This window comes from Hyperoodon ampullatus, assembly GCF_949752795.1.
Source record: "Hyperoodon ampullatus genome assembly, chromosome: 5".
Classification (NCBI taxonomy): Eukaryota; Metazoa; Chordata; class Mammalia; order Artiodactyla; family Ziphiidae; genus Hyperoodon; species Hyperoodon ampullatus.
Genome location: NC_136918.1, coordinates 114,554,361 through 114,568,319, shown reverse-complemented (window position 1 = coordinate 114,568,319; position 13,959 = coordinate 114,554,361). Strand labels below are relative to the sequence as shown.

At 34.3% G+C, this 13,959-nt stretch overlaps 1 protein-coding gene across 1 annotated transcript in view; it reads right to left on the bottom strand.

Moving 5' to 3' along the window:
• Nucleotides 1-13,959, bottom strand: part of ROBO1 (roundabout guidance receptor 1) — a gene marked incomplete at its 5' end in the record, with an annotated part of 793,256 nt that overhangs the window by 59,494 nt on the left and 719,803 nt on the right. The window contains 7 exons of the mRNA XM_079704144.1: nucleotides 2,075-2,196; nucleotides 3,172-3,403; nucleotides 4,109-4,230; nucleotides 10,454-10,620; nucleotides 10,707-10,875; nucleotides 11,043-11,124; nucleotides 12,636-12,841. Of these exons, the coding sequence (XP_079560270.1) occupies nucleotides 2,075-2,196; nucleotides 3,172-3,403; nucleotides 4,109-4,230; nucleotides 10,454-10,620; nucleotides 10,707-10,875; nucleotides 11,043-11,124; nucleotides 12,636-12,841 (1,100 nt within the window). The remainder of the gene's footprint in view (nucleotides 1-2,074; nucleotides 2,197-3,171; nucleotides 3,404-4,108; nucleotides 4,231-10,453; nucleotides 10,621-10,706; nucleotides 10,876-11,042; nucleotides 11,125-12,635; nucleotides 12,842-13,959) is intronic.

Here is a 13,959-nt window from a genome sequence, read left to right as displayed (position 1 = left end):
TGTTCTTTACGATGTCCTTAAGCAAAATGTAGGATTACTTTCAAGTAGCCTATTGTCTAAACTGTAACAGGAAATGGGATTTAAAATGAATCTAAGAGTGTCAGTGTCCTCTATCACATGGGCAAGAGCCTTTAATTTTTTTCTTTGAAAGTTAATATTATTTTAATATAATTTCAATGCATAATACCAACACATGGTCAGACTCTATACCAGGGTCTGACCATTTGGAAATAAAGGGTCCTTTGTGATTTTTTTTCCCCCTCAATTACATTACACAGCTGAACCAAACCCACAAACTGATTTTGTACCAGTCAATCAGGTTGTGAAAGGCATTTTATTATTTTAAATTGACCATGAAGTTAAGTGAAATCCACCCTTTCACATTTCTTTAGGAGAGAAATGAGTTTTGACTCTTAGGGGAAAATGCCTACATTACACAATTTTGCTTAAGAGCTGAGACATCGCCGCATTTTATATGCTTAAAAATCTCTATGACGGTTTATTTTTCTGGACTGAACCATAGCACCCCATCACTTCCCAGTCTTGAAATAACCTTGAAACTCATGAGAAGGCACTTGAAAGTGTAGAGACTCTTACCTTTTAATGACTCAATTACAGTAGAAGATCCATTTGAAATACGCTAAAATATCCACAGCACATTTATGGCAGTATTTTAAATACTTTAAAAATATGTCGCCCTTTTAAAGTACATGCAACTGTCATACAGAGGTTTTTAGTTTGTTTTTAAAAATCATTTAAAAATAAACTGTTATACCTAAAATTGAGCTCAGTATATTTGGTCATTGTACAAATTAATTTGGTACTCAAAAGTACATTTATGGTCTTTATTTGGGTTTTATCCAAAAGTGCACAACAGAATCACCTGGAAAGATCTACCAAAGTATATATGCAAGGGCCTTATTAGACTTACTGAATCAGAATCGCTGAGAATGGTGGCCAGGCACCTATATTTGGAAAATGATTCCATAAGTGATTCTGATGTTTGCATGTAACTACTTGTAGAAGGTAAATGTGTTTACTTTCTTAGCATCAGTTTCATATCAATAAACATATATAAATTTTTACATATATGAGATAATTTACTAAGTATCATAATTTAGCTAGTAACTAGAAAAATACTGAGGTATAGTGGACATATAAGGCAGTGTCTATAGAAATACATGTTTTTCAGTTAAAAGTCTAGTATGTAGTGTGTTTACATAAGTGTTGAAAAAATACACATAAAATTTACTCTCTATTGAGATTTCCCTAATTCAATCTATCGTTTATTCATTTATCATAGCTCATTAAAACTGTGCTTTAATGTATATTCATTAACAGGATAAATCTCATGTCCTTAAATTTTATTGTACCTTGGCATGCTTGAAATATTTGCTGGAGATGAATCTATGTAAGCCTCCCTAAATTCAATGATTAGAGCTGATAACTTCACAGGTAAAAATAATTATTCAGGATCACTGGATTACATTACTTGACAATACATCATATGTTTAAAAAATTCATTTAAATATATACAGAAGTTTATAACTGAATTTCCTCTGAGACATAAAATTTTGTTTAGAGATGAAAACAAGGTTTATAAAATAATTTTCAGGCACAATAAAATAATTTTTCCAACTTAGCTCCAATGTTACAAAATTCCAAACATGTTAAAAGAAAGAAATCAAACCATATCTGATACAATTCCATGGGGCAGACTAATTCTGCAAAATGTACTTAAGCTGTTTTTTAAGGGGGAAAAAAAAGAGATCCTTTTATTAGCCTTTACGTTTGTTGTTTGTGTGAAATTATATGTACCTATATGTACTGTGACCAGGTAAATTCTCTCTTTTAAATTCTTTTTTTCAAATGGCTTAAGAAAAAATTATTCCACAATTATTGAAAAAACAGGAAAGTATTTTAAAAATAATTTTACATGCTGCTGTGTGGGCCAGCAGATGGCGCCAAATATCCATGAACAATTTAACCAAGCTTGCTTTTTTTTTTTCCTTTTTTTTTTCTTCTCTGCAGGGGAGAGCAGTGTCCATCAGTAAATTGCTATATATGTATTTACCTTATACTCTTGGACCATTCCATTCTGAGTATCTTCAGGAGGTGGCTGCCAACTGACAAGAATTGCAGTTCCATTTCCATCATGCTTTGATACAGTTACACTTTGGGGTGGGGCACTGGGTGCTATGAAATTGTTTTAAAAAGTAGATATATTATGAGCACATTAGAGAACACTGAAAGCAGGCATTTAACATTTAAACAAAAACATAAAATTTATATCCATATATGTATATGTTTTAAAGATGTATCTCATCCAATTTGAATAGTCCCAAACTATTTGTTTTTCCTCGATATCGCTAACCTATTGTTACTGTGAGTTTTCCATAACCAAAGTTATATAGATTATCTCCAAAAAACATCCCAGGAAAATTCCTCTTTCTCCTACCCTGTAACTCTAGTTCCATGTTCTCCCTAAAAATGTTCAAAAGTATAAAGATAAATACTAACCATCCATGTTATTAACTGTATCCTATAATTTATTGTAATCAAAGTAATAAAGACATTTTAGGAAAAATTCTGGTTATTTTTAAAGAGTACACTTGTGACATGTAACCTTTAACCTTTACATAAATACTAATTTTTAATCTCTAGTTATAGAGTGTCCAAACATACTGGTTTGTCTAGAGCTGAGGGGTTTCCAGGGACATGAGGCATAAAATGCTAAGCCCAGAAGGTCCCAGGCAAACCAAAACATTACTCACCTTATTTACAGATCATCACTCAAAATAACATTTGATAAATGAATGAAAAATAATTAATGGAAAGACAAGCAAATTAAGGATAATCCCATCTTTAAATGTGAATTTTAGTTCTGAATAATTAAATATATCCAATATGTCATTAAGTAATACAATGTACACATTCGCACATTTTTAGATAGGCCACTACTAAAGCAAGTCGACTATAACAGAATTTTGGTTTTTAGTAGTTCTAATTAAATAAATTCTATTAACAAAATACAATGGTCACTATCAAAACAGTTCATAATTAATGTCACTAATATTATGACTTAATGTCATTAATATTTTTCCATTAAGTTAATAAAACCCTAACAAAAGTATTGCAATGCATAGTAACCGCACGTTTCGTTATACTTGCCTTCTTCTAGGGTTTTGGCAAATTTAATTTCACTATCTGCTCCTTGAAATTCATTAAAAAAAGGACGAGCCTTAATTTCATAGTTGACTCCTTTTTTAAGATCAGGGATAACCACGCTATTTTTGGTTGGAGTCCTCACTTCAAAAACTAACCACTCCGATTCACCATGGCTGGCTCCAAATGGGCGATAAAGAATTTTGTATCCTTGAATATACTGAGACTGTTGGTCCACCTATTAAAATGACAAATAAAAATGCAACCATTCATGTCCTTTTACTGACTTTTTAGAAAATTATGAAAATTAAATGTGACACAATACAAAAAAAATTATATCTGACGTCATTCCACAGTTTTCTAGTTTACATAAAGTAGAATACTAAAAACAAATCACTATCTTTTGTAATATGTCCGCTTTTTCAGCTTTCATGTATAATATTAGATATGAATTTCTATGTTTCATGCAGAAATGTGAGGCATCATGGCATTTCCACAACAGATATCTAGAGGTAAGTCAGAGTGTCAAGGGGATGAGGAAATAAAATGTATATTTCCACTTCGTAATTTTAAAAGACTACTTAGTATTATTCAGAAATACTTTTCAGTTTAAAAAATTCATATACTAATGATCCTATCATTATAGTACTATGAATATATAACTTGTTTCGTCTGAGACTAGTAAAGTTCATTACTGCAGCATAATATAAAATACACACAAGATGAAATTTTTGTCTGTTTAAAGCCATTTCACAGTTACCATAATAAACCATGCTTACATTATAAAGTTATCATTGGTAGAGAGGTAAGCAACAGATATATATAATTTAACTATCTGTTGCATCTCTCTATATATACATATATTTTTTTCATGTAATGATCTTCCAAAGTCATCTGCTTATTAAAACTGAGATCAAATATTACGGCAGCAACAACGACTCACTGTCCAGTGCACTTCGACCGAAGAGGAAGAAAGGACCGTGGGGTTGTGGAGATGCAATACAACATCTCCCAGTTCTCGCTGGACCTGCTTGTGATCCACCCCCTGACTTGTTGGGGGAACATCTGCAACAATCCAAGGAGACTGTGTCAGATCCTAGACAATGCAACTGACTTGAATGAAAGCATGGGGGAAACAATCCTTTCATTCATAGAAAATCTCAGAAAAGAAGAATCATTCCAACTGTGAAGGATAATTCCAACCTGTGATACAGAATAAAATAGGAACAACTTAACCTTTTTACTAGAATCAGGAGGATAGGACATATAGAGAGAGAGACAACAAGCAGAGGGCATGGAGACAGCAATAAAGAACAGGAGGCAAAGATAACAACGGCAAACAGCAGCGTTTGAGGGCTCCTCCTATCATGTAATGATCACTTCTTGCCAAGGATGAGGAATCTATGCAATCTCCTCTGAGTTTGTTACATAACCTTCTGTACTGATCCTAACTATGCCAGAAAGAAAAGAGCCAGGATTTGCAGCACAGCAGATGAGTAATGGAGAGAATGGAAACACATAAGTGAAAAGCAAGCACAAAAAGACATCCTCACCTTATAAGATGAACCTGGATAGCTTCCCAAATAAGATATATGATAAGTTAATCGTTATGATGGAGGATATGGGAACCACCCACAGAATAGGATAGGATAGGATAGGATAAGACAGAATAAAACAGAACAAAACAAATCTGATGAGAAAAGAGTACTTAACATCTATTTAGTTGATGGTTTGGTTTAGTTTAGTTCTTGTATCACTGTGAAAAAGGTTCAATAAAGAGTTCTAAATCTCAAGAACACCAACATTTTTGGAAAGGAGACCAAGAACATAGCAAGGATTAAACTGCTACTAGTGTTCATTTATGTTGAGCTTTTTTCCCAACAAGAAAGTGTTTTGTTAAACTTACTAAAAAGTCTGTACTTGATAAAAATTGCCTGTTTCTAAAGATCTTCTAAATACAGATGCTTTGCTTTGTTTACAGTAGTAAAAGGGAACACAGGATGAACAAGAGAAGAAAATTAAGATTTTTTTAATATCCAGAATTCTCCTTCTCAAAGTACTGTATCTTGGCACATATATTCTGGATTACTTTCCATCGCATAAGCAACAGAAATAAGAATTTTACTTTTATGAATGATTAAATATTTAAAGAACTGAGGTCGGATAGAAAACAAAAACATGAGTATTAAAAATGTGGTTGGGGACTTCCCTGGTGGTCCAATGGTTAAGACTCCGTGCTGCCAGTGTTCAAAGAAGGGAACTTGGCTACAGAAAGACTGAACACCTGCTCCAAGGCCACAGCATCCATGATCAGGCAGTAAAAGCCAGGCCTTTGGACACAAATCACGCATGCTCTTTTCACTACCCCAGACCACCTTATTCACGGGATCTAAGTTTCTTGGTTAAGAATGCAAGCCAACTGGAAGTTTATACCTCTTTGAAAACTTCCAGTTGCAAAATAAATGACTCACAGGTATGAAATGCACAGGGTGGGGTATGTAGTCAATAACTATGTAATGTCTTTGCATGTTGACATATGGTAACTAGACACTGTGGTGGATCACTTTGAAATGTATAGAAATATCGAATGACTATGTTATGTAACAGGAACTAACACAGTGTTGTAGGTCAATTATACTTCAAAAACAAACAAGCAAACAAACAAACTCATAGAAAGAGAGAACAGATTTGAAAAAAAAAAAAGACTCTGAGCTTCCACTGCAGGGGGTAAGGGTTCGATCCCTGGCTGGGAACTAAGATTCCCACATGCCTCATTACGTGGCCAAAAAAAAAAAAAAAAAAAATGAGGTCCGCTATATGGGAAAAGAATCTAAAAAAGAGTGGATATATGCATATGTATATATAACTGATTCACTTTGCTGTACACCTGAAACTAACACAACAGTGTAAGTCAGCTATACTCCAATAAAAATTTTAAAAAATGAGGTTGGTAAGTATGTTTGATGAAGTCCATGGAAGGCAGGCAAATGAAAGACAAGACAGAACAAGAGTGCTATTCAAAACCCTTAGATGTAATAACCTTGATTTATAAACTTATAAATAAGCAAAATGAGAAAACCTGAGATAGTTTTGGCTTCTCATAGTTTATCATACCTTTGGAATAACTGTGGCTCATATTGGCCTTCAGGCTACCTATCATCACAGACTAGAGACAGAAAGCACTTGATTGTAACTTTTCCATCTCAGGAAGATTTACTTCTCTACTGGTCTCCATTGCTCCTACAACTTTAGCTACCATCTATCTCTAGGGCAAGAGTGGAGTTCTTGGAATAAGACAGACTTGGCAACTCCCCAACTTAGCAACTCGACAGCCATGTAATATTGGGAAGATTTCTTAACCTCACTATTTTTCAGTTACCTCATCTGTCAAATGGCAATATCAATGGAAGCTACTTCTGAGGAGAGGATTTTTGTGAGAACTACATTTTTTAAGGTATATAAAATCCTTTTCTGGAAGGTAGGGATTGGGTCAATTTTTATGAACCTAGAACACCTAGCACAGTGCCATACATATAGAATATGTTAATAAACATTAGTTGAGTTAAAGTGAATTACTGTATGGAACACACACACATATCAAACATATTATATTAGCTTCTAAACATGTTCTCTCACATGTGAACTGCCATCCTCAGGGAATCGTCTACCTTTTAGGAGGTGTCTTAGTAATCATTTTAAAAGGTAACTGCTATAATTTGCATGGCAATCTCTAATTTCTCTGGTTGAGGTAACATGCCAGTTAATCCCTTCATGAAATCTAGGAAAAATCCCTAGTGTAACCATTTTGGCAATAGAATATTATTTTGGAAAATTCCTCATCGGAAAGAAAAATGGAAAGTAATATCTAATAGTGTAATATTGAGACATGTATTACTTGGTCCCTTTATTATTCTTGCTTTCCTTCTCCTCCCGAAAGAAATGTATTATAATGTAAAAGGTCTTCCCAACATTCAGAATTAAACTTGGAGGAAATCTCAGATATGATTCTACTCCCACTATTTCCCCAGTATTGGAGCCTCCCTATACATAATCTCTGAGGGGGGGGGATTACCCAGGCCCCCCTTCATTATTTACAATAACTGGTCTCTTATTATCTATAGTATACACATATTCTGTACATTCTATGCCTGTGTGCATATTCTTTAAAAGATAGGGCTCAAAAATGCTGTGTGGACAGAACATGGATAAAGAATAGTAGTAACAGTGGCAACAACTACCCCCATCTCAGCAATATCTGCCCCCCAGCCCACCCCCACTTGCTAGGTGCTCATGTCATCTTCCTTGCACTATCAAATCTTGTATTTGGGAAAGCACATCTTGATTACACTGGGACAGGGCTCCAACTCCAACTGCAACCTAGGTCTACCTGACTCCTGAACAGGAAACCATGCCCTGGATCTGTGCAACTTTAAGACCCAGCTCATTCATAGAAATGTCCACTTGGGGAAGACTTTTTTTGCAGCCATGCTGCAGAAGTAATTAGAGAAATTATGCCTGCTCCTTTGTGAATCAACTTCCAACAAGTCTTTCCTGAATTCCCTCTACCCCTGGCTCTTCTCCTAACTGCTTACATGTTCTGTACCCTTCAACTGGATTTTCCCAGGTTCCTCCCCAGGCTCCTGCTATGGCCTGACTCAGCTCGGCTTTGGTGTGTCTCAAAAGCAGTCTAAGAACTAGACAATGAAATCTGCCTCAATGGTAACTTCCACTCATTGGCTTATTTTGGTGCCTGGAGTTAGAATAAGCATATCTTACTCTTAAAATATTAAGGGAAAAAAAAAAGTCAAGCCTAGTCTAACGTTATTATTTTGGGGGTTAAATGTGCCAAGTCTTTGGATTTCTTTTCCAATGATGTGGTTTTCAGCCTTTAGTGCAGTCTCACCAAGCATCCTCACTGTCTTCCTCTTAAAAGTCTACCTGAAAAGGTAGTGCTCAAAATAGGACACATTACTTCCTTTGTGATCTGACCAGTTCAGATTTTGATCTGCATATAATTCTGCTAAGACTAGATTTGTTTCTTCGACAACTACTCACTCCATTGGCTCAGATAGGTGTGCTAATTGACTTCCAACACTGAAGTCATCCTGACACACCTGACACACACTCACATGTACTCTCTTTTTAAGCCCAGTATCCTCAGCCTATTCTTCTACAGCTAATTTTTTAAACCTAAGTTCAAGTACCAGACTTTTACATTTGCTCCATTAATTTTAATCTTGTCAGTGCTGGCCCATCATTCCAGACTGTCGAGATACATTTAATTCTGGTTTTCTCATTCAGCACACTAGCTGTGTTTCTCAAATTTTAAGAACTTCCTCTGTTTTCACAAGTCCAAACAGTGAAAGAAATACAAGTCCAATGACAGTCTTATGGCATATAATATAAAAGAAATATGAGTCCTGTATATTCATAAATTGGCTAATTTAATCCTTGTCCAATCTTGTGGAGTAGGGATTTTTAGCCCCATTATATAGATGAGGGAACTGATGCTCAGGGAACATACTACCTTGCTAGTAGGTTGAAGAGCTGAGATGAAAAATTCTTTGATTTCAAAATTGTGTGCCTGTTTCACTATGTTTCCAGTTTTCCAGTTGACATGGGTTTGTTTCTTTTACATTGTTCTACTAGCTATCATGTATAAAGGTAAGTTGATTAAAAATTTTTAAAAACTTAAATTAACTCACAGATAAAATGTTGACTACCTCCTCGCTTAAGAGTTGAGGGTATATTTTACAAAATCATTTATATGAGTATATGACAGAACTGCAGTTAATGAAAAACTTTTCCTAAGGCCTACTGGGTAGAGACCACTGTACTGGGACAAAAGTTTAAGTTCACTTTACAGCTGTCATAGTTTCTGCATTCTTTACAAATGCGTATCTAATATTGAAAACCTCAAACTGCCTTAAGGCAGGCTCCAAGAATATTAAAGCTACTGGTGAAGTGACTCATAATAGCAAATATATGCATTTGGGTGTGTTGATTTTACACAGCAAGAAACAGACATGGGCATGTTCTACAACTCAGTTCGCTCTCTCAGTGAATTCTGAAACAAAAAGTCCTTCCCCAAAGATTGCTTATATACTCACTGGAGAAGACAAAACATGCAACGTGGCTGGCAGACCTTCTCCCAAACCAGGAAAAAGTAATTTAAATCTTTCAGTACTTTTGTGTGCAATTTGTTTCTGTCACTGTAACTCAGTTTCCATTTTTCCTTTGGAAATATATGAATTAAGATAGAGATATTATGATTCCTCTGTATATTATGTATTCCTCTTTTTGAGAAAAGAATTTTATATTTCTAATTCCTACCATCTAGAATTACCTTTCTTTATTAATCTTATATTAATAAAGTATATTTTAATTGTGATGACAATATGTTCAAAAAAAGGTAAAGGTTGATTCAAATTCATCTTTTTTTTAATATATAAATTTTACTACTATTAAAATGTTAAAATAACAGGAGGAGCAAGAGGGTGGGTAGGAGATAATAATCTGTTGAAAGCTAAAAATAATTACTATTCATGAAAGACAATAAAAAGCAGTGTATCCAGAATGTGGTCCAAGTGAAAAAATTTCCAATTTCAAATGTTTTTAGAAGCAGCTTCAACATGTTCATTTTTCCTTTTATCTGTTTCTTTAACCCAGCTTTGATGAAAATATACATGATTTCCATTTAAAAGTTTAATATATCATGGTTCACATAATTGGCAACGAAAGATAAGCGAAACAACATACAGACCTAAATTATTTTTTTTTTGATGCTTTGGAGGAGGTTGACTGGACAGAGGGGTTAAGACCAAGTTCATCTTACAACTATATCTTACATTTGTGTAATTTCCAGAGAGTATTACTTGATTATGGTTGCAATGTTCAAAACTCATCCAGGATGTCATGAGTATTAATCTCAACATACATAAAATTTACTTAATTTTAAATACAATTATGTGATTAAAATTTTACACCCACATATAGTCATATTTAAAAATTGAAAATGATACAAAAATATTCACATAATATTTTTGCTCATTGGATTTGTGATTTATAAAATGAGAAACATTTCTCTGTTATTCGTCTTGTCTTGGAGTGCTTAGTACAGAAAATAAGAAAGTTTGCAGGCATTGTGTATTAAAAATTAATTGAGCAACTTGGATAATAGATCTATGTTAAATATACAATCCTAGCATGTAGTACAAATGATTTACTTGTAAAATTATAACATCTAAAGATAAGTAGATGTCTCAAGGCTGAGTAAATCAATATTTACCTTGTGTTTTCACTGGGTCTGATATCTGGCTTGGATCACTAATTCCATATGCATTTGCTGCCCTCACAAGGAAAAGGTAAATTGCATTAGGTTTGAGTCCTTTAATGGCAAATGTTTCTGTTTTCACATTCTCTGCTACGGTCTGCCAGCTGCTGCCAGATGCATGGCTAAGGATAGAAACACAAGTTAGAACATGCATATTTCATGGTAAATCAAAAGAGAGAACAAATAGGAAACATCGTCTTCACTCTACCTGAAGGCTTCTATAATATAAGATGTTGGAGTTGCACCTGAATTCAAATTTGGTTGCCATGACAATGTTACTGTATTTCGGCTGACATCTGTAACTTCAGGTTTTGAGGGGGCACTAGGGATTAAATTTGGGTCGGTGGGTCTTGGAGGCTGAACTGGAACTCCAAATTCTAACAAGAAGAAAAAGATGAAAGATGTTTATGCAGATAAGCACATAAAGGTAGATATCATACCCATCCACCCACTCAAGCATCAAGACATGCTCTTCATCTTTTTACCAGTGAGTAAACAACTGCATTTCAAGCTTTATTTTAAGGTAAAATACTATTGAATTTACCTTGGACTTCAATGTAAGCACTCCATGTTGCTTCACCACTGGGGGTTGATGCAATGCAGGTGTACCGACCAGTGTCACCCAGCTGAGAAGACAGATGCAAAATAAATATTTGGAACAATCAAGAGCTCACTGGGCTGAAAAAGCAATTATAGTTTTGTATATGGTCCATGAATATGGATAACTTGCATTAAAAAGCACTAACCAGAAACTTCCTCTTAATTTGTTTTTATTGAATGTGAAGTAAAATATTTCATGAAGACAGAAGACAAAAATGTTATTCTAACTGTATAATAAAAATATAATATTTAAGTGCATTAACATCACCATTTTCTGTGTCGTGCAGTAAACAATGAGGTATATAACTTTAATTTCAAAGGGTTAATCTTTATTACTAATTTATAGCTTTATATTTAATAAGTCACATAATAGGGCTAATAAAATTTAGCCAGTGACTATTCTTGCTATTTCATATATTATGTGAGATACACTCATATGGATATCAGAGATAAACAAATATTTATAGAAAATGGATAGACACAAAATGATTTCTTCTTAAAGCATTCACTCTTTTTTCTCATTTTATTTTTTTAACCTGTAACTTAAGGCAGTTTAGTAAGTATAAAGTCAAACTCCAGCTGGAATGATGCTCTCTCTTCCTTTGAAAGACTGACTGCCAGAAAACAAACACAGGTCACATGTTCAACGTTAAAATCATCAGTACCATAATGAACCCATATACCTCTGCCTAAGGTAATAATTCTATCACCAAATAATGTTGGATAAAGCAAAAATGCTGTCATCTTGCTCTGGCAATTGTAATAACAAAGTCACAATCATTGTCACAAAAAAGTACAACATATTAACTTTCGTGGCACATAAAATGAACTGCTATGTTGATCCAAAACTCCAAAGAAGCCGCCCACAATAGGCAATAAAGCAATAGAAATTTATGTTTATTGCTGTCAAGGCTATTCTTTCATATGCCTCATGAGCTTGTCTGATCTTGATCTAAAATGAAAAGAAAAATCAAAGCAAAAGAACACGGTCTTGAAAGAACAGGTATGGGATGTGATGCCCTGGGAAGGTAAATCCCTAAATTGTTCCCACAAACCTGTAGGCTTTCATCATATAATATTCTGATTTGAAATGTACATTCAATGTGTACATTGCTTTATTGTTTTTGTTTGCATGCAGAGTATTCTGTAATTGCAAAATTCTGAACCAAATATTCACAATAAAAGAACTCTTCAAGTACACGGCACATAACATGGTACTGGAAAATATCTTTGAAAAATGCTTTATGGAATGAATGCATCACATCACCACTTGGAAGGTATTTTTATCTTCCACAAATCCTCATCCTTTTCTCCTCCATATAAAACCTTAAACTACTTGCCATGGGCTAAATTATGAGTCAAATCATCTTTAATATACATAGTGAAATGTCTGAAAGAATAACGCATCAAATTAAAAATATATTAATACTGTTATTAACATTTCATTGATTCTAAAATTTGAGACTTCAACACTAGTTGTTGGAGGCAAAAACAAAGTGGAACAAAATGGGAAACCCAGGGTGTCATTTCAAGTTACCTTAGCATATCGGATCTGTAGTACTCCAGTCTCCAGCTGTTTGATTCGAGAATCTTGGGTTGAAACAAGGACTCCATCCTTTCTCCACAGAATTGTGGGCACTGGACTGCCTGTGGCCACACAGCTGAGCACTAAAGTACCATCCACTGCTACAGTCTGATTCACAGGACCTTGTCGAATGACTGGGGGAGGTCGGTCTGCGATCACTGCCAGAACAAACAACAGGAAATAGATTTCTGCAACTGGAAGCAATTTTCTAATCATCCGAACAACAGCAGTTGCTCTAGGCTTTGAAACAAACTAATTAAACAAGTAATTAAAGTAGGAGACATGCATTATTCAGAATGCATTTCTATGATGCACTGATTCAGAATATTAAAATGAGACACAATGTACTCCTTTCAAATGACCAACCACTGACTAGGCTTGCTGCATTGTCAAGGGACCTACATAACCTAAGAGTTCAGAGACTAAATAAGGATTGCGGATGGCCAAGGAAATGTATAGTGGAGAGAAATGGAATACTGTCCTTCTTAAACTTTAAAATATGTAAAACACAAAACACAACAAAAAACCCATTTACCCCAAGGAAATGTATAAGACAGATTTTCATAAATGACCCAAAACCAACCTTATAATCTTCCTGAGTCCAACAGAAAGAATGAAGGTATCATACCAGCATGCTTGACAATTTTGGATTCAAAAATGTTCTTTGGAATTTGATAACTGACCAATCAATATGACTGAGCTCTTTTTATCTTGGAATTTTTTCTATTAAAAGAGTACATAGTGAATTCAGAGAAACTGGAAAACCGTCTAAAAACATTCTTGGTAAGCTAATCCAAAAATATAATTGAAGTGGATATCCTAACCCAGGATATAACACACTTCCATATCAGAATTATAGGAATGGGAAGGCACTTTCGCTAAATCTGTCACCTTAACAGTTTTAATGTCCCATGGAAGGAAACAATGGAAGACATTTTTATAACATATAAATAAAATTGCTCTTATTATATGAAAAAATCTAAAACCTAAAAACTTTACCTGAGATAATAAAGTCATAATTTTAGGGAAAAATTCAAAACAACTGTAGTGGAACTAGTATAAATCCTTCATTAGAGAGATGCTCTGATCTCCTGACATAGGCAATTTACGTGAAATTCCATAGATAGTTTTTTAAATGAATAAACATTAAAAATAAAGTTCATTTTTCATTATTAAACTTTAAAATTCTGAATATTAGTTTAAAATATTTTAAGTCACAAATATTCAAAAGACAACTCTAAGGGGCTTCCCTGGTGGCGCAGTGGTTGAGAGTCTG